We start from the raw sequence: 21,932 nt of genomic DNA, 5'->3' as shown, positions 1-21,932 counted from the left end.
AGCCTACAGCCATTCTCTCCTGGGGTAGACCGTTTGGAAACTCCAAGTATTTGGCTTCCAACTTCCCCCAACATGATGCATCTGCAAAAGCATGACAAATTCCCCATTCGACGTTCCAAGTGCGGTTTCCAGGATCTGACTAGCACTGAGAATGGTTAAACAGAGGCCGGGGGCAGGGCGGGGGGTGTGGGGGAAGAGAGGAAACTTTTCCTCTTTGGTTCTGATTCTCTTGCAGGGTTTGTCTTTCCCAATGGACCCTGTGGATCGTCTGCTTCAGAATCTCCTGGGAGAGACTGTGAATGAGGCTCTCAGGCCCACCCCAGACCTCCTAGGAGACCACTCTTAGATCTGGACAAAGGGCTCCTCACAGCCCCCTTCTGACCTCCTCCACGCACACACTCCTCACAGGGCAAGCTCCTCTGGAAACACAGCCTCTGGAATGCTGGCGTACCAGATGGGGTGTCATAAGATTTGGTCTTTGTATCTGGTTCCTGGCACAGAGCTCCTAAAACCCTTAGAATTTTCTAAGTGATAGGAGTGGGGGTTTTTTGTTTGTTTGTTTTTGTGATTGATAAGGAGTCCCTTTCATCCCATCTGAGTTTTTGCCAATGAGGTGACTTAGGTAGGGCCCCTGGATAGCCTCAGGATGGGCTGATGGCTAGAAGGACCAAGTGATTACAGCATTGGAACTTTCAGCCCCCGGTACCACTCTCCAGGGAAGGCGGGTAGCTGGAGACTGCGTTATAAAAACTCTTGAAGAACAGTATTGAGAGAGTTTCTGGGTTGCAGAAAGCATCCACATGCTGGGAGGTGGCACACCCCAACTCGTGGGGACAGAAGCTCCTGTGCTTCTGTCCTTCCAGACCCTTCTAGCCCGTGCCCCATGTACTTTTCCATCTGCTGTTCATTTTCATCCTTCATAATAAACCAGGAAGCACAAGTGTCTTTCTTAGTACTGTGAGACATTCCAGCAAATGATCAAACCTGAAGAGGGGGTTGTGGGAACCCCTGATTTGTAGCTGGCTGCTCAGAGGTACAGGTAGCCTAGCATCTCAAGGAGGGCAGACTTGTGGGACTGAACACTTCAGCTGTAGAGTGGGTGCTAACTCCCAGTAGTTAGCATCAGAACTGAATTGTATTGTAGGACCCCCAGCTGGGTTCAGAAAATTGGTTGGTTTCAGAAATCACTCCACCGGAATACCAGAATTCCCTTCTAACTGGCCCCAAGCCGCCTTTCCAGTCCCTCACAGTCTGCTTCCCACGGCCAGGCCTCTTGAGAGTGACCTTGCAGTCATTTTGCACATACCTGAGTCTAAGGGGTCACCTGGGGTGGACATTTGAAGGGGAGGAAGGAGAGACCTTGGATATCCACACCTATGCACAGATGATCCTTTATGGCACAAGAAAGAACAGGGGTGAGGAGAGGGTGGGAAGAAACAGGGTTTTACCTTTGCCTCTCTGGTCCTGCCAATGTTAGGGGATGGGTGGTCTTGACTTTTTGAATCAGAATTTCTGAAGATGGTGGCTAAAAATCTTGCTGCAGTGGTCACTAAATTGATTTTTTAAAAAGATTTTATTTATTTAAGAGAGAGAGCACATGAGCAAGGGGGAGGGGTAGAGAGAGAAGGTGAAGCGGACTCCCCACTGAGCAGGGAGCCTGACACAAGGCTCGATCCCAGGGCCCTGAGATCATGACCTGACCTGAAGGCAGCTGCTTAACTGACGGAACCACCCAGGTGCCCCTCACTAAATTGATTTAAACAGAAATTGTCTACCTTGCCTTCACATTAGAACCACTTGGGAGCTTTTAGAATGTCCAAGCCTCACCCCAAACCAAAGACATGAGGGTCTTTGGAGATGGGACCCAGCCATCAGTACCTCGGAAAGCTTTCCGAGTGATTCCAATATTTAGGCAAGATTGAGAGCCCTTGAGATTAGGAAGGCTGATGGGTAAGTACCATAGATTATGCGCAACGGGTCAGGGTGATAGAGGTGAGGCTTATGGCAGAAGGTAAATCATGGCCTTCCTCCTCTCCAGCTGACTTGCCATGCATGGAAACAGGCCCACTCTAGCCAGCTCTTCCCAGAGTTTAAGGGAAGCTTCACATGCTTACGTGAAACTTCACACTTCATAAATGTTAGTAAGTAATCCTGAACTGTGTGCACCAACACTACACAAGCCAGGTGAGACAGCCATTGTCACCAGGCAGTGTTTGGGCTGTTAGCTCTGGCTTCTGAGTTAGAATCCTCCTACTCAGTGCGGTCCAGGGACCAGCAGCATCAGCATCGCCCTGGAGCTTGTTATAAAGTCAGATGATGAAGGTGGACATGTTATTAAGTCCACCAGCCCTCCTCACTTAGAACCTGCTTTTCCACAGGATCCCGAGGCGATCTGCGTGCACATTCAAGTTTGAGAATCACTAATGAGCAAGTTACACCACTATGGTGATAGCAAAACCCAGACCTTAGGTGTCTTCCCAGTTCCTCTGGGTTTCACGATTATGGAGTTACATAACCCCTGATGCGTGCCTTCAGTAATCAAAGCCTCCCCTACAGGGAGACTTGGCATCAAGTGGACCTACCACTTGCTCTGTCCCCACTGTTAAAATCAATTATTTGTGGCTTGTCCATCATTTTTTCCTACCTTCCTGAAAGGTGAAATAGAGGAGATGTCTTTCTTCATCTTTTTAAAAATGAAGACTTAATTGTCCCTCCCTCTCTACACTGTCCACTGAAGCCCTTGAAAGACTCATTTTAATGTCACCTCCTTGAGTTCACAGATTTGCTTTCTCTCAATGTTCTCCCTTCCCTCAGCACTTTTATTATCCTGATTATGCTTATTATGATTCAACTTAATGATGAAAAGCAGGCTTTTAAAAAGCCCAGCATAACGGAAAGAGAATGGACCTGCATGGAAGTTCAGCAAATTACTGTTTCAAAGTAAGCGTCTTAATTGAGCAATGAATGCTATTAAGTTCATTAGAGAGAAATCAGTGTTACAGGGGGTTTTATCAATTGTATTAATAATTTTCAACTAATAAACCCAACTTTTAGCCTTCTGGATTTTCTGTATTATTGCCTATTTTCTATTTCACTGATTGCTGTTCTTGTTTTTATTTTATTTTATTTTATTTTATTTTATTTTATTTTATTTTATTTTGAGAGAGAAAGAGCACATGTGCAGAGCCCGAGGGGCTCCATCTCACACCCTTGAGATCATGACCTGAGCTGATACCAATGGTCAGACACTTAACTGACCCAGCTACCCAGACACCCCTCCGTTCTTTTTAGTGTTTGCTTCCTTCTACTTTCTCTGGGTTTAATGTGCTGTTTCTTTTCTGGTTTTCTTGAGATGGAAGTTTAGAACACTGACTGTCACCCTATTTTCTTTTCTAATATATGCACTGAAAGCTAGGCATTTCCTTCCAAACACTGCATAAGCTTCATTCCATATATTTTATTTTATTTATTTATTTTTTTTTAAAGATTTTATTTATTTATTTGAGAGAGAGAGAATGAGAGATAGAGAGCATGAGAGGGAAGAGGGTCAGAGGGAGAAGCAGACTCCCTGCCGAGCAGGGAGCCCGATGTGGGACTCGATCCCGGGACTCCAGGATCATGACCTGAGCCGAAGGCAGTCGCTCAACCAACTGAGCCACCCAGGCGCCCATTCCATATATTTTAATATGTTGTATTTTCATCATTGTTCAGTTCAAAATACAGGCATTCTCATTTTAATTTTTATTTCTTCTTTGACCCCTGGGTTATTTAGAAGCATGTTGATTATTTTCCAAATATTTGGGGATTTTCTAGTTATCTTTCTGTCATTGATTTCTAGCTTAATTCTAGCATTGACAAAGAATATACTCTGTATGATTTTAATAATTTGAAGTTTTGAGACTTGCTTCATGACCTAGCACATAGCCTATGTTGCTAAATTTCCAATATGTGCTTAAAAGAATATGTATTGTACTGTTGTTAGAGGTAATGTATTAAATGTATGAATTAGATTATGTTGGTTGTGTTATTCAAATCCTCTATATCCTTATTGATTTTTTCCTGCTTTTTGAAGGTGTGTTAAAATCTCCATCTATGATTGTAGACTTGTCTAATTCTCCATGCATTCATTAACTAAAAGAAAATGTAGTTGTTTTAATATCAGATGAAGTAGCTTTAAGCCAGCTCTGTGCAATAGAAGTTTCTGAGATAATGGAAATATTTTTTGTGCTATCCCATAGAATAGTCACTAGCCATGTGGCTCGTAAACACTTGAAATGTGACCAGTGCAACTGAGGAACTACATTTTTTAATTTGTCTATCTTTAATTTAAAATTAAATAGACACACAAGGCTAGTGGCTACTATATTGGCGAGCATTAATTTAAGGTTAGAAAAATTAAAGAGGAACATTTCATATTGATAAAAGGATCAATTTAATAGGGGAACATAGCAACAGTAAATATGTATGCACCTAATAACTATATCTTCAAACTATATAAAGCAAAAATGGACAGATCTAATATGCTTAGATACATTCGAAGAGATAATGCTTACAACATGGGCACTTCAAGTATCTTCCCTGCCTCCAAAATGCCAGAACTCTCTAGTCACCAAAAGAACTCATGATCTATTTTCTTGGGGAGCAAAATGATCTAGTATCCTCCTGTACCCTAAACCTGTACCCTCCAAGGAGGCATGTTTATGCTCAGAGGATACATAGAAAAACGATCCACTGGAATATGAGGAAAGAATACTAGAGCTTCCACTTGCAAGAAAATGTAGCTTTACTCATACTTATTATAAAGTTTGACACTGGTACCATATTAGTGTTTGTCATATGGTTATGGGTGCCACATGGTGCTCAAGGCCTTCTGAGGAAAGAGGAGGGTCCCATGTCTTCAAGTGTTAAACAGTGGTGCCCTTGCTTATGTGTTCAGTTTTGGCATCCTGTAACCTGTTCAGTTCCCATGTGGCCATGTTAAATGGATTTACAGGCTACTCTGCCTATTTTAACTAAACAAACCCTCATCAGAGGAATGAAACCCTTGCAAAAAAAAAAAAAAAAATGAAGATGGACCATATTAGCAATTATGCAAATGCTAACCAATAAAAAACTGGCAGAGTTGACCTTTCCCTTTTTCCTACATCATGAGATAATAGTAATCAGATACTACCAAAGGATCAGTCTAAAACATAGTATTATTAAGAAGGCTCTTTGAAATATGGATTACTTCTCTGTAGCCAACAGCAAACCTTGCCCTAAGTGTGTAACTATAGCATGTTAATGAATGTGTGAAGCCACTATAATTAGCAGAACACTTAAAAATTAAGCAGTCATTATAAAGTCAAACCTCTACAGCTGGTGGATGGGATTGAATGAGAAGGGATGCAGTGATGCAATAAACACAGCTGAGATGCATTCTTCCATCTCAATCTTCAAATCTGTGCAAGGAATCTTTTCTTCCAGCACTGACAGTTATTAAAACAAGTACTGAAAAAAATACCTAAACTCAGAGCCAGCACTTTGAATTTCTGAATCACAGTGTTAAACCAAGACATTTGAAAATCATGAAGTCTATTCAAACACACGTGCTCTCACTTTGACAGCAGAGAGGTGTTTTGAATCATTAATAAATAAAATACTATTTTCATCTTTATTTCATCCTTTTCCATTAGTATTTCATTATAATTGTAAAATATATTTACATATTGTATATACATTCATTTATAATGAAGGTATGCGTTAGTCTACAATGAATAAATAAGTAAATGAATATGCCTAAGGTGGGGTGAATGTTCAATTTTTAGGGGCGTGAAATAAAAAAGTTGGCCCTCAACTACTGGCCTAATATTTAATTTTGTTTCAGCAGGAAAGTAAAAGTCATTGGGTTGCCAATGTCTAACTTTAACTTTCACAAAATGAAAATTTCCAAAGCCAGGATGTCCTGATTTTGAAATAATGCCTAACAGAGTTTCTTTATATTCATAGTGTAGAATTTCCTTAAACTTTTTGTCTAGATGACGCTATCAGGTCATGATTTAGCCACAACTTGGTAAAATACAAAAGGGTGAAATATTGTCATTCTCCAAATTCAAATACTCATAGTTTCATCTCAGTAAATTTTGTGTTTTCTGATATTAAAAAAACCTTAATGTGCAATTTAACCAATTAAAGAATACATATTCAGAATTTGTGATTTCTTCTCTTTCATATTTTGGCCTGTTGTTATTCTGAAATCATTTCACTGTCAAGTCCATGAATCAAAACTGTTAGGTACTGAATCCACATACTCTTTAGTTCATTCAATATGAGATAATAAAAAATACTTCAATAGGAGATTTTGCATTGCCACAAAGCACAATATGTGATTCAAAACCACTTCTGAATAAATTGTAAGGCTAGATTGACAAATAGTCAAAGCCAATAGTCATTAGCAAGAAATGAACAATAATTAGCTCTATTTGATATAAAGTTGACAAAGAACACCAAATTTGATCCAAATGTCAAAAATCCATATTAAAAATATCATTATTCACTTACTATGTAAGCATTTTTACTGATCAGTTACCTATCCCTGTGCATGAATAAGCGGGCCCTTGCCATTCTCTCTAGGCTTTCAGAATATGGTAAAGCATGGCATTTGCAATGGTCAAATTCATTCTATTTTACATCGATGTCATCATTTCCTTGTTTTGTTTCAATTTTATTACAGTTTGCAACAGTGGCCACATAAGCCAAGGTATTTTCAGAACTACAGATAAAGCTATCATTTCTAACTCTGCTAGTAACTGGACAATGCTAATGTCTTATTTACATTTACTCCCTTCTTACTCCAAACCTCAGACCACATCAGATAACTAGCTCTTTGCACAAAGCTAAAGAATCAAATTAAAGCCCCTCCAAACAAATTCAACATCCCTAAAAAAATGACTCCGAGAAGTTACCCCAAGTATGAGTCACACATTCAAGGACATGAGCTCAGAGTCAGTGGAGAATTTGAATTTGGAACTGCAAAGCCTGATAGCTTCACTCACATGAATACAACTGTCAGAAATTGTGACCTGTGTGGTTCAGAACTTATTTCGTTTATTAGCATTTACCCTGGAATTCTGATTTTAATATCAATTAGCACAAGCATAAGAGCAGAGATTATAAATCGGGAGGTGCACGCACATGCTCACCAACACGCTTGCTACAGAGCCCCTGCCCCAAGAAGGATTTGTCTTATGGAAGGATAGCGCTAGAAAGGCAGTAAGAGCTCAGGAGTCAACTGAACACAGAATGAAGAAAACTGTTGATCTCAATTACTCTGACTATGCTGATCTTTTAATAAAGATCTATTTTAGAAGGAAAAAGGCAAACACAGCCTCATGATTCCCACAAGGGGAAAAAGAATTTGTCTTATAACAATCATGATAAGGGGGTCTGTTCTTTAAAATATAGCTGCAGCTAAAAAGGTAATTAAGGTAACATGACAAAGTGTATTGTTTTAGAAATGACTCCATAAAAGGACTTAATAGCCGTTACTCACACAGTTGAAGGAAGCTGCCTTGTGAGATAACACCAGGCTACTTCAGCAGATAGATTGCAATCATAGAAAATGCTGATGGAAAGTGGTTTATTAGTTAGTTGCTTGGGTTTTTTTTTTTTTTTTTTGCTTATAATTATTGTGGGATGCTATGCCTGCATATAAAATAAAAACTGATTTCAAATTTAAAAAGGGGGAAGTCATTCGGTATGATGGATGGATCAGGTCATATTATTCTTGATGAGATTCAGTATGAAGTGGTATCTACAAAATTAAAAAGAAAATTAAATCAATGGAGAGTTCCATGTTGAATTTGCTCTTATAGCATTTATGAATTTATTGCCTCCAAAAAAAAAAAGCATACTGGCCAAAGTTATTGGGAGTTATGAAATCTTGGAACTTTTGAAGAGGGCGACCATGTTTTGCTCTGAGATAATTTGCTCAAGCCTGGCCCTTTACAGACTTTCCACTTTCCCTAGACCTCCTTGCCATATCTTCTTCCACTCAACTCACAATGTCCTTTCCCTGGGTACTTTCTACAGACCAAGTATTATTTTTTCTTCTCTCTATTTTTTTTCTCTTCTTCTTCTTTTTATTTTTTTGAGCTCTTGTCTACCTATGTCAATGTCACAGATCCTAGCCCTTATGTCATCACTTCACTTGGTTATATCGCCCTAATGAGATTACCGGAGAACTTAAAGCAGGGACCATGTCCCTTTCATCTTTAAAAGCTCACACTATTCTTGGACAGGCCGATTGGGGTACAGGATTGTGTTTCAGCTTGTATAGGAGGAGACCCACAATCGCTGCTTCAATTCAGTCTTATGGGCCCTTACAGCGGTCCTGCAAATGCTAGGGAATTCTCTGTGGCTCTAGGAGATGTGAACAGAACACTGGGGAAAATAAGTTAAAAAACAAACAAACACAGATTAGCCCTGAATACTTGGGAGTCCACAGCTCAAGTACCTTTTTTTTAGAAGTACTAAAAAAAAAAAAATCTAATAAATAAATGAAAAGAAAGCAGGCTTTGGAGTCTGCCATAATCATGTTTGATGCTTAGTTTCTCAGTGAAACTAGTTACTTATCTTTTTGAGCTCTTTCTTAATTTTAGGTGAGTGTGTGTATGACACATACTAGTAAACCTAGCCACCCCTGGAGCTGCTTGATGTCCAACTAGTCGAATAGAACAAAGGGCTGACCCTCCTAGTAAGGGAGAGTTCTCCTAATAGCCTTTGAACTGAGCTATTTTCCTGGTTCTCCAGCAGCTTCTGGTTTTGGACTTGAACTGCGACATCTGCTCTGAAGATTTTGGATTTGTCAGCCTCCGTAGGCATGTGAACTGGTTCCTAATAATAGCTCCTACTGGTTCTATTTCTCTATAGAACCACCTCCTTAGGGTCACCTTCTCAACAAAGCCTTTCCTGATCATCCTTTAAGAATGGAGAACTAAAATAAAATAAGAGGAAAACAGAGAGGGAGGCAAACCATAAGAGACTCTTAGCTATAGGGAACAAATTGAGGGTTGCTAGAGGGGAGGTGGGTGGGGGGCTGGGGTAACTGGGTGATGGGCATGGAGGAGGGCACTTGAAGTAAGGAGCACTGGGTGTTGTATACAACTGATGAATCGCTGAATTCTACCTCTGAAACTAATAATAAAGTATATGTTAATTAAGTTGAATTTAAATAAAAAAAATTTTTAAAAAGAATAGAAAACTTCCACTCCCTATCCCTCCTTCTTCCTTTAATTTTCTCTGTAGTTTTACTTCCTCCCAGTATGTTATACATTTTATTTCTTTATTTTACCTATTGTTTGCCTATGAAACTTTACGGGAGTGGGGTTTCTTGCCCGTTTTCTTCCGCACCAGATCTCCGTTACTCAGAAACAATGCCCTGGCACATAGCGAACGCTTGACAAATATTTGTGGAATGAATGAACTCAAGAAGAAGGCAATTCACTAACTGAAGAGTTACTTTTGATCAAATATTTTTTTGAGCTCTGCAGATTTCACACAAACAATCTGTAAGAAATGTGGTTGTAATGGTTTGTACTATTTCCACAGAGAATATTCCAGAAGGATGTGCAGGAGCATGGAAGGGGAAAGACTTTTAAGATACCTCATCCAGGGCGCCTGGGTGGCTCAGTTGGTTAAGCAACTGCCTTCGGCTCAGGTCATGATCCTGGAGTCCCGGGATCGAGGCCCACATCGGGCTCCCTGCTCGGCGGGGAGTCTGCTTCTCCCTCTGACCCTCTTCCCTCTTGTGCTCTCTATCTCTCATTCTATCTCTCTCAAATAAATAAATAAAATCTTTAAAAAAAAAAAAAGATACCTCATCCAGAAATGCAGACTTTAGGATGTCACCAATAAATGGAGGGAACCGAATCCACTGTTGGTGTATTAGTTTCCTGTGGCTGTTTTAACAAATCACCACAAATCGGTTGGCTTAAAAGAACAAAACTCCATTCTCTTGCACTTTTGGAGGCCAGAAGTCTGAAATCAAGGAGTTGGCAGGGCCATACTCCTTCCAAAGGTTCCTGGGGAGAACTGGTTCCTTGCTTTTTCCAGCTGTGGGGGCTGCCAGCATTCTTTGACTTGGCCTGCCCTCCTCCAGTTTCTGCCTCTGTGCTCACGATCCCTCCTCCTGTGTGTCAAATCTCTCACTGCTTCATTCTTATAAGGACACATGCCATTGGAATTAGGGCCCGCTTGGAAAATCCAGGATGATCTCCTCATCACAAAATCCATACCTCAATTACATCCTCAAAGGCCCTTTCTCCAAATAAGGTAATATTCATAGGTTCAGGGAATTAGGATGTGGATATTATCTTTTGGGGGACCACCATTCAACCCACTAGAGCTGTGATAAAAAAATTGGGAGTTTGCTTTGATTCCACAATGACAGTTCTTGATTGCGTTGTCCAGCTGCCAACATGGGGTGCTTTCTGAGGAATGTGGGTCTTTGTAATCAGATAACTAAGCCCTTTTGTGTTTCCCTAAGGACTCAGACTAATCCATGTGGTAAAGTTGCAAACAGTTACTTATTATAGTAAAGATCTTTGCTCAGGAAGCCATGCATTGAAAGCAAGATCAAACATTTTCTTTAAACAAGAGAGTCATCTCTGGGTCAGGCTTTCAATCCTGATTCTTCCCTCTTGTTTCTCATAATCTTATGATAGGGATTCTTATAATCTGGCTCAAGAGCTATCATGTGCTTTAATCCATGGCAAAGGAATGCGGTGCACTTTGCACTCGAGCTTATAAAATGTCAGTGGTCATCAGGATCAACTTTTAAGTGATGATGTAGCACAAGGACATGCAAAGAAATCCAAGTTCAGAATTTCTGGCTGTTTTTCCTCGTGCCAGTCTCTACATCCTATGACCACATTTTCACCTTTCCTGACACTCAGGAAACTTGAGACTTCTAATTAAATTTAATCTGTTTAAAGTATCATAATGGACACTATTCAGGACCAAGTGTTCCACAATTTATTTAAATCTCCTATGTAACTCTCCATTTCCCTGAGTAAGTATAAACAAGTGCTCTAATTGGAATTTTAAGGCCACACAATTTTATTGCAGCCAGTAACAGTTTCTTTTTTGCTGTTGGAAGTCTCAGTCCTTCCAATCCTAGGTCAATAAAATGTCGATTCAAAGGTCATATGCCAATGGCAAGCAATATCTACTAGGTGAATTCGTAAGTCTGAATTTATTTCATAAAAATTCAGTTATCAAAAACTAAGTTGCCATTTAAACTTTTTAATTTAGGGCTTTGCTTTCAAGAAAAAGAGGCATATTATAACAGAAGGAACTGGTGGGATTTATTCAGCATCCTAATATTGAAGGTATGTCCTGAGGGCATTAGGATGACCCCCCTCATTTATAATGACCATACCTTCAGAGTGATGATTCTAAGGCACTGGAAGCCAAGGCCAAATCATCCAGTTAAGAAACAAAAGCACAGAAATTTTAAATGAGACTTGAGAGACAGAAAGGTCACTGCTGAACTTGTGGTTAACACTCTAATGAAATCTGATGTGACTGTCCATCATGTGGCAGATAGTTTTGTGGGCTGGTGACAAAGCAGGACTGCCCTCACCTCCCATTCAGTTTGCTCCGAACGTGAGTATATGTTATATACTCTGAACATAGTGGAGGGGTTCCACCTGCGGAAAACAGATTTGCTTCTAAAGTTTATGTCTGGGACTCCCAGTGTTACCTGTGTGAAATCTGGGCTAGAACATATGCTCTACCTAGATATACTGATGCCACACTTTGGATAGATTTGATAATAATTAATACATGCAGACTCACATTCAGGAGCTTCTCATGAGACTCTTAACTATTAAAAAAAAAACTATAACATTGAGTTTCATTTAGACAGGGTACTTAATACGATACATAAAAAAAATGCATATAATGGGTTAGTGGGCCTAAATTGTTTTCTTTATCATCCTGAGCCATTGGATGGGGAATATTTTTATCTATCAAACAAGCATTGGATGATCCTTACCTGTCCAGAATATCACTATTTTATAGAATAGCCTTCTAACTGGTTTCCTCGTTCCCCTTTCCAACTCAGTCCCCACATCACAGAGAAATTCTACTAAAACACAAATTGGACCATGCATCTTCAATGGCTGCTATTGTCCTTGGAACAAAGCTCTAAGCTTTTATTGCCTCTTGCAGTGATCTGCCAGTTCTGGCCCCATTTTCTTCCTTGGCCTCATTTCTTTTTTTTTTTTTTCAGTTTCTTTTCTTTTTCTTCTTTTTTCCCAATCTCTTTCTATTGTAATAGACTTCCTTCATTTCCTCCAATGGTCCCCTTGCCTCTGGGCAGCCACACTTGCTGTTCCCTCTGACTGGAATCTCCTCTCGCAACTTCTAGAGTTCTCACTCCTACTCACACATCTGTTATTGTCTTACACCTCACATCCTCGAGAAATGATGCCTGATGAAGCTAATACGATTTGTTAGTCCAATGGTTATAAATCAAAGACCACTGACAGTACAAGCATTTAAAAAAGAGACTTTGGATTATATATATATGTAGACAATTTGAAGCAATTATCAAAGACTGATAGGCTTCATGATATTTTCTGACAAAACCATCTATCTGGCATTAGATACTCCATGGGGTGAAAAAATACTTTTTGCTCCCAAAACTGCTGCTATGTGCTTCAGGGATCTCAATCATAACTTCAAAACCCATTCAGTAATGCAAAATTTTACTCAAATGTCTTTTTTTGTTTTGTTTAAAAACCAAGTGGTGTATACATTCACAAACATTTTATTCTACCTTCCCATTCATTAATATTAAATTAAATTAAATAAATCTGATGCATGTCAATAAGAAAACTAAATGTCAAAATGGCTGATTTTCAGGTCCTTTTACTATGGAATTACTGTTCCAATGACTCCTTCCAGGCATGCATCAACATGGAATTCTATACTGAACCAACTGGATGTCCTCAAATCCCCCTACAGAACACTCTGAAAACCTCTGTTTGCCGGAGGACGTAAACAAAGACGGTACAAACCAAAGTAGGCTCAGAAATCTTAGAGACTGGAAGTATATGAGCTCCTGTCCCTTTTACCACATCATGGTATTAACCTGAAATACCCCCTAGCAGCCAGTGATCGGAACTGACACTGGGGGGGGTCAAAGGCACACACTACTGAGGTGGGGACTAGCATTTGTACCTGAACTTAGCCATGGACAATCCCTTCGGTCACAGATTTTCCTGATGATTTACTCCTCTGAAGTCAGTTAGGCTTAAGGCTAATGCTGAGGATTTAGAGGCTTAAACAAGAAATGCATTTCCTGAGGGTTTTTTTTCCCAGATACAATCTTGTACATCAACATCATCAAATGGGTCAGCTGAGCTCCTTAGGGTGCTTTGCATGGCACAGGTCAATGCCCAGGTAAAGAAGATACAATCCTGGGGTCCTGCAGGAATTCTCAATAGCCTTGTGGCATTTCTGACAGGGAATGGCTTAACGAAGTTCCTGCATGTATTTAATCGTGGCCCAATAAGAGGTACCATATTCTTATTAGTGAGCCCGTTCTCAAGAGATGAGGAGACATGATAATAATGAGAACAGATTGAGGCTGACTTGGCTCAAGTCCCACTGCAAAATAATTTTTCGTTGTCTCAGCCATTCCGCCCAAGAGAAGGTTAAGAAGATAATTGGCATTGCTGTCAAGAGGGTGAGTGAATTTCCTTGTTTCATACTGTCAAACCTTTGAGAGAACTTAATTTGCGTTTTGACAATGGGGAGGAGAGCGCGTTATAGAGCAAAGCGAACTTTTAGACGATATCTTTAAAAAGTTACAAAAAGACACTGAGAAAGCTGAGGTTTCGATGAAGCCCTTCGGATTCACGTTAAAAACTACCTCCAGCATTTCTGGAGACTTTACCCCAGTCGACCTAAAAGGCAGGGCATCCTACAGCAAGTAAATCAGGGCACGCGCTCTGAATACATTTTTCCTTCCTCAGATTTCCTTTTCGAAAACCACACGGAACGTTCTCTGTCAAGGAGACTTGTGACATTGCTACCTTCCCTCCTTCAGCTCAAGCACTGGCAAACTTTTCTGTCAAGAGTCAGAGAGTAAATATTTTAGACTTTGCAGGCTCTCGGGTCTCAAGGTACTCAATCCGGCAGTTGTCATTAGAAAGGAGTCATAGACAATACATAAAGGAGTGGGCACGGCTGGGTTGAATAAAATTTAACTTAGAAACACTAAAGTTTGAATTTCGGATGATTTTCATGTGTTCTAAAATATCATCTTCTTTTGATTGTGTTTCCATCATTTCAAAATGTGAGAATCATGCTTAGCTCAACAGGCCATGCAAAAACTGGCAGCAGCCTGGATTTGATTCCTGCTTTAGTTCAGAAACCTTCACTAGAACTTTCTGGGATGGTGGAAAAGTTGTATATTCGCACTGCTCAACGCTGTAGACACCAGTTACACTGGACCATTGAAATGTGGCTGTTGTGACACAAGAACTTAATTTTTAATATTATTTAATCTTAATTAATTTAAACTCAGATTGCCCTTTGTGGCTAGTGGCTACCATGTTAGTCAGTGCCGCTCCATCATCCACTTTCATATGAACTTGAAAAAGACATTCTTATCTCTTGCCTACATTTAAAAAACCCAGATTCTTCTACTTGCTGCTTAAGTTATACAGTTACTGCTCCTTCTGGGGAGATCACAACTGATGTCTTGGTTTTAACTACACAGTAAACATGGGCAGACACACATAGCATGTGCAAATTCGTGTGCCCACGTGAACAAAATGCAACTTTTCATTGGAATGCCATCACTACCAAATTCAGTGAACAGAAAATCATCGAAAGTAAACTGTGCCTGTCAATAAAGATCTTACCCTCTTATTCAATGTGTACTATGAAAACACAATATTGGACAAAGAAAACTATTGAATCACATGAACTTAAACTTTTCTGCTGGTTTCCTCAATTATCTGTTTCAAAATCCTGTCCTTTCCGTTAGATGTAGCTTGCCATAATGAGCTTGCAAAACTCACCCCAAAGGATGTCATCTTCTAAAATATACAAGGTGGTCATTTCTAAGTAAATGACCATGCATGAATACCAGGCAGTCTCAAATAAATTCTCAGACTATCTATGGGCAGCACCTCATGCTATTCTCACAGGACAAGGCCAGATTAATTGACCAGTAAAAGACAAAAAGCATGCAATCACTAATACTTAAATGGTTTTGGTAACAAGCATCATTTAGCACACATATAAAGTCCTATTCATTAAAAACTAACTCATTTAAAAAGTATTCTTCATCTCGATTAAAACCATTTATGGTGAAACTTCTATCATTACTGGCAGGGGTGATCGAGTTAACCAAGGAAATTCAAAAGTGAGAAACCGGGGGGATAGTTGTCTATCCAACCAAAACAAAGCAAAATAATAGGGATGAAATATAAGTTCATGGTGTAAGAAAAAAAAAAAAAAAGACTTGCCCCTACAACCTTAATGCTGTGTTCAGAATAACCCCAGGCCAAGCTGCTCCTTGAAAATGCTTCAAGTCTCTATCTGAGGCTTTTTCTTTCTCTTGCTATGTTCTGTTCCTTGGGAACCTCATTCATGCTCACGCTTCCCTTCCACCTTTATATGTATATCTGTATGTGCATATGAGTCACAAATCTTTTATTCCCAGCTAATACTTCTCTCAACTCCAAATTGGTATACCTCACCATCTACAGGACTTCTCTCTCGGATGCCTCTAAAACATCTCGATCACACCATGTCCAAGACTACCCTCATGGCTCTGTCTCGTCATTCTCAGTTTGGCTCTCTTCTGAAATTCCCTAGGCCAATGATAGGTGACAGTATCCGCCCAGTTGCACAAACTCCATATCCAGGTAGTTCTGCGACCCCTGCCTTTCCCTACACTCCACCACCAACCCAGCACCAAATCCCACCTCTCACATCCTTCCACTTTTTTTTGTCTCCATTGTCACAAACCAAGTCCACACTAACAGGCTCTCTTGAATGCACTAATATAACAGCCCTAACTAATCTTTCGCATCCTGCTTGCCCTTTCTTTCCTTCAATTTGTTCTCTTCAGTCAATAGTATTTTTTTCAAAATGTACATTGGTTCAGGTCACTACCCCCCACCCATGGTTAAGTCTTATTAGGATAAAAACCAAAATGGCTAATGTATGGGTTTCACCCCTGTCTTCCTTTCTTTCCTCATTTTATATTTTCTTCTTTCCTTTCTGTACACTATCTACCTTGGCCTTTCAGTTCCTTGAATATACCATGATCCTTCCTACCACAGGGCCTTTGCATGCACTCTTTTTTTTTGCTCTAGAAAGATTTCCCTCTATCCATACACCCCTCCTCACTCCACTGGACCCCACATCATTTACTTACTTAGTTCCTACTCAGCTTCAGCTTCCAATTAAAAAATTACTTGCTTTAAGAAGTCCTACCTGATCTTTACCCTTTGATACCTACCCCATCCAGACCAGTCTGGATTTTTCTGTAATAAATTTTCCTGGAACCATGTTCCTTTCCTTCAGAAAAGGTATCTCAGCTTATAGCTCCACACTCCTTTATGTGATCATTTGTTTTTCTATAAACCATGGTTTCCCCAGAACCTGGCACGGTGCTGACCCATTAACTGCATTCAAGAAATGTTTGAATGGATAAGTGTACAACAATGAAGATCTGGGGATAGTGTAGGTATATGGAGGCATCTGGGGATGGGAAAGTATACAATGCCAACCTTCTATGAAGCCCAAGCTACTCCAGGGATACTTCTTCTCTATAGCTAGTTTTGACTTACAGACTCTGTGGCTCAACACCAACTAATATACGTGCTATTATGGAGTGGGTGCTGTGTGTGGTTTACTAACTTATTCCTTTCTGCTTCCAAGTCACTTTTCTGTTTTTATTTTCCCCATTTATTCTCTACTGATTTTTTCTTTCTATTCTACATGCACTATTGTCAGCTGTGTTCTGTCTTCTTGCAAACAAAGCTACCTTTAAATAAATAAATAAATAAATAAATAAATAAATAAATAAATAACATTTGTAATTATAATTATTAACCCCAATCCTTATTGTACTGTTAAAACTCTGAAGTCCAGAGTTGAGAACCAATCCCAGTGGCTCTGTGACAACCAGGCAGTCAGTTGGTTACTGGACAAAAAGCTAAACAAACCTCATTGTCTCACTATGATTATTTTTTTGCCCTTGGTGCTCCTTAGAGTTTCTATCACATGCTCTTCCTCACCCGCTCCATGCTGTTCCTGAACTCCCCTGAATTTCTGGGCATGTAATAAAATTAAGATAAATGAAGCAGATGCAGAGCGTATTTAGACTCTAGCATCCAATGAAAATAATGGACAGTGCGATCACATTTAAACCTGTGCTGTGGTGATTTTTCTAGGACAGGTAGCTGTCCTGAGGTTGGTGCTTGGTCTATCAACACTGTTTTCCAGGGTCTCCTCTCAGAGATATATTTGCATACATCTGACATTGATTTATGTAGCCAGATGGCAAAGGAGAGAGCTGGGTCATTCCACACAAAGTGTGACCTACTTACAAGCCCAACAATCTGTGGTTTAATACTAAATAAAAGCATTGAGACTTTGAGTTAAAAAAAAATGCTTTTTTTTTTTGGTTATGGTACCGGCAGCATGAACAGTCTGAATGCTGGATGCATCCGTTCCAGCAAGCAAGGGGATAAGATGCTAAACTGACTCCCCAAGGCTGGGTGATAAGGTGTGTGGTGGGTGTCACTGCCAACTCAGTAAGGGGCTGACAAAAGCCTTTGAGAACCAGGAGTGAACATTTAGGCACCTACGGAACAAAATGTCAGCAGCAGACAATTGTGATGACCTTATGACTTGGTCGGAAGTGTCCCAGGGTATTTTGAATGTACGAAATCTTCAAGGGCCTTCTGAACTAAGAGGTGGTAGAGATTAAATGCATCCCTGTGGAAAAAGCCTTCCTGCTTTGAGCCTGTTCTCTGTTGAAAGAGGGTATGAATCAAAAGGATTACGAACTGTATCAGAGCATCCCAATCCCATAGAAACAAAGATGCAATTAGGGCCTGTGCCCCCACATCAAGACATAATTGGTTTTAAATGGCCTTGTCCAAAACTGGCCACAGACATGTCAAAGCAAATATTAATATTTCAGTATGATATAAAACTGGATAAAGTGTATATTAATCGATTAGGATGCTAATATAATACTGTATTAAGGAATAATATCATCTCTGTCCTCCCAAGTTCACGTCTTAATTTTATTGCATCAGATCAAAGGTAGAACTATTGTTCCTTTAATCAGTCTTTGAATTCAGAAGTGTTTTCTCAACGGGGGCTTTCAATGCCATTTCTGAGGAAGATGTAGGACCATGTTTAAGAAATTTATCCAGCGGGCGCCTGGATGGCTCAGATGGTTAAGCGTCTGCCTTCGGCTCAGGTCATGATCCCAGGGTCCTGGGATTGAGTCCCACATTGGGCTCCCTGCTCAGTGGGGAGCCTGCTTCTCCCTCTGCCTCTCTCTCTCTCTCTCTGTCTCTTATGAATAAATAAATAAAATATTTAAAAAAAAAAGAAATCTATCCAGCAACTCATGTTTTGCTGCCTTTTAATTTGCTTTCTGGTGGAAACTCTGACATTGGTGCAATGACTGGCTTTGCATCTTAAAGCTCTTCTTACCACTGATATTCTTATTTTTCAATCCACATGCTGCCTGTAGGCATTGCTATAGAATTAGTTAAGAGAAAGGCCCAGAATCCCACGCCTACCTCTTTGGTAAATTGGCATCCAAATTGCTGAGGTCTTGATTTTACTCTGACTTTTTAGGCCGCTGCTCCTGACAACTGGAGGCTAGCCTATTGAAATATGTTGACATTAATATCAATAATTGATACTAATGGATTCATATTCTTTCATACTTTTTCTTTTTTTTACAGTCTTATTGACTATATTCTCTATGCTGTACTTTTCATCCCTGGGACTCAATTATTTTTTAACTGGAAGTATATACCTCTTACTTCAGGATTGCTTGTAATTTTTTTCTTGCTTTCTTTTGGATTACTTTTTCCAGCCTAATTTTTTTTCTCTCTGAAACATATGAAGTTATATACTCTTTTTATTCTCTTAGTAATACTAGACATTTCAATATTTATCACCGTCAAGGGTTCATCAATATCTTTACCCTCTTGCTGAACAGCACAAAGACTTAGGAGACTTCAATACCAATGACCTCTTCTTGAATGATACAGAATTGTTTTATATGTTAGTTCTAATTTAACCCCATAAGACATTATCAACATTCTATATAATCAATGTTCAGGTAGAATGATCTACCTATTTATAATTTCTTTGGTCTTTGTTCAGACTTTCCATCTGGATTAATTCTTCCTCTGACTAGCATTAAGGTTTTATGATTGCCTTTAATGAAGGTCTGCGGATGGTAAATACTCAGCCCTCCCTGGCCCTCACCCCCAACCCCCATCTCCTGTCATCCTGAGCTAGGCTGAAAATGTCTTTATTGCTGTGACTTTTAAGTGATAGCTTTCTTTGAGTACAAAGCTCTAGACTGGCAAAGATTTTCTTTCAGCACATTGAAGATATTACCCCACTGTCTTCTTGCTTCCATTGTTACTGCTAAGAAACCAACCTTCTCAGAAATTGTCATTTCCCTAAAAATAATTTCTCCTTAGCTGTTTTTCAGATATTTGCTTTGTCCTTGGTCTTCTGAGACTTCAGTATGATGTATCTAGATATGGAATTGTTAAAAAAAATGTATCTTGCTTGGGATTCCTGAATCTATGAATTTGTATTTGTCGTGACTTCTAAAATACAATGTCTCCAAATACCTTCCTTTCCTCATTTTTGCTCCCCTCTTCTCACGTTATCTATCCTGGCTCTTTATCTCTCTACCATATTTTTCATCTCGTTGACACTCTGTTATATTCTGAGTAATATTATAGGTCTCTTAAAATCTCCTAGGTCTCTCTCTATTGCTGGAATGCTGGAATTTTAAATGTACTTCATTTATAGAAAATCAATTTGTTTTCAAATATACTTCATCCCCTTTTTCAGTCAATTGCTTTTGACACATATTGTCAATTCTAAAAGCACTTGTTTAACATTCTGTATGTCATAATTCCAAAATATAGTCTTATATAAATATAGTAAAGTATATAATAAAAATAACATAAATATAAATAAATATAATAAAAGTACTTGTTTAACATTCTGAATGTCATAATTCCAAAATACAAAGTCTTATATAAATATAATAAATATAATATATAATAAAAATAATATAAATATAAACAAATATAAGAATAGCACTTGTTTAACATTCTGAATGTCATAATTCCAAAATATAAAGTCATTCTGCTGTCTTTTGTTTCTGTAGGTTCTCATTCATGGACTTTTTTTATATTCATTTTGTAATTGCTTTGATGAACTGATCTTGGATTTTTTTTTTTTTTTTTTTTTTTTAGAGAGAGTGTGTATGGGAAGAGGGGGCGGCGGGGCAGAGGGAGAGGGAGAGAGAGAGAATCTTAAGCAGGCTCCACACTCAGCATGGAGCCTGACACAGGGCTTGATCTCATGACCCTGAGATCATGAACTGAGCCGAAATCAAGAGCTGGATGCTTAACTGAACGAACCACCCAGGCACCCCTGATATTTCTTGGAACTTTAACTGTAATATTGGATAAGGTCTGGTTTGTAGATAGGCTCCGTTACAGACAAATTGACTGATTATGCCAGGAGCCCAGAAGATTTCCAGGGTGGGACATATTTAAACTAAATCCTGAGTGTGTCAAGTGAGGTGAATCCATGCTTCAAACCCACACGAGGGGTAGCTTGTGATCATGAATTCTCAGGGAGAATTTTTCCTCCTCTATTCAACATCAAGTTTTAAGACCAACCATTTTCTTGCAATTCTTTGAGATGATGGGTTCATTTTTTATTCATGCATACTGTGAGGTAGTGTGGTCCTCTGCAATCCCAGGTTTATGGAGTGGGTCCCTTATTAGACTCCTCATTTTGTCTTCATTTCCTATTCTTCCACTACCTACACGTCATGGAAAAAAACTCTAAGCTCAATGTCAACTTGACAGATACTTTCAAGGTGAAAAACAGCTTTACTGCTGTTGGCCTCTCTGGGTACTTGCTTTTACTTGGACTTCGTGCTTTGAGGTTTCCTTAATTTCTTTCCCATTCACAGATGGATTTAAACATATTTTAAAAGTTATGCAGAGTTTTTATTGGAAACTCAGGTCTCTCCAGTTTGCTTTTTTGATATTTTCATAGCTTAGATCATCAGCGACAGATGTTGATTTTTATATGGCTGAGGGAAACAGGTGAATTTAGGATTGCTTCAGAATCACTGTAATTTTACTAAAAACCAATCAAGTTTGAAGGGCTCATTAACAGAAATGCCATGATATCTAGGACTCATAATGGCTTCTTTTAGCCTGAGTTGGATTTTTTTTTTAAACCAGAAATAGAAAGAAAGAGGGTACTTGGAAGAAGTGCATCCAGATGAACGGTTAGAGAAAAGCTTAAATTTCAAACAATCTCCCATTTAAAACTAATTTTTAGCAGTAAGAGAGTCTTTTACATTAAAATGCAGAATATTTGTGATCACCCAGATAATATACACATTATTTTCAGAAACACATGCAAACATACAATACAGATAGCTAGAAAGCATCCCTTGACCTCCTCCCCAATCCCAGCCTCCTCCCTCAACTTAACCACGGTTTAAAAGTTCGATGCGTATAAGTCTAGAACTTTCTATTTATTCTTATTCATATTCATACCTCTGCACATACACAGACATCAAGTTTGTTTTGCAATTTAGAAAAATATATAGGAGA

General features: G+C 39.2%; 1 protein-coding gene across 5 annotated transcripts in view; it reads right to left on the bottom strand.

Moving 5' to 3' along the window:
- Positions 1 to 21,932, bottom strand: part of PLCB1 (phospholipase C beta 1) — a 722,355-nt gene that overhangs the window by 36,894 nt on the left and 663,529 nt on the right. For 2 of the 5 annotated variants that reach the window (XM_073878366.1, XM_073878368.1), the window contains one exon: positions 7,600 to 7,792. The exons of the other annotated variants lie outside the window; for them this stretch is intronic. Coding sequence is in view for 1 of the 2 variants with exons in the window: in XM_073878368.1 (XP_073734469.1) it covers positions 7,760 to 7,792 (33 nt within the window). In the remaining variant the exon portion in view is untranslated. Of the gene's footprint in view, positions 1 to 7,599; positions 7,793 to 21,932 lie in introns of those variants that run through there. 5 annotated transcript variants of the gene reach the window in all.

This window comes from Callorhinus ursinus, unplaced genomic scaffold (genome assembly GCF_003265705.2).
Source record: "Callorhinus ursinus isolate GAN/ISIS: 27379988/994484 unplaced genomic scaffold, GSC_fseal_2.0 scaffold29, whole genome shotgun sequence".
NCBI classification, from domain to species: Eukaryota; Metazoa; Chordata; class Mammalia; order Carnivora; family Otariidae; genus Callorhinus; species Callorhinus ursinus.
Note: the sequence above shows the minus strand (reverse complement) of the source record. Positions and strands in the feature narration are given on the sequence as shown.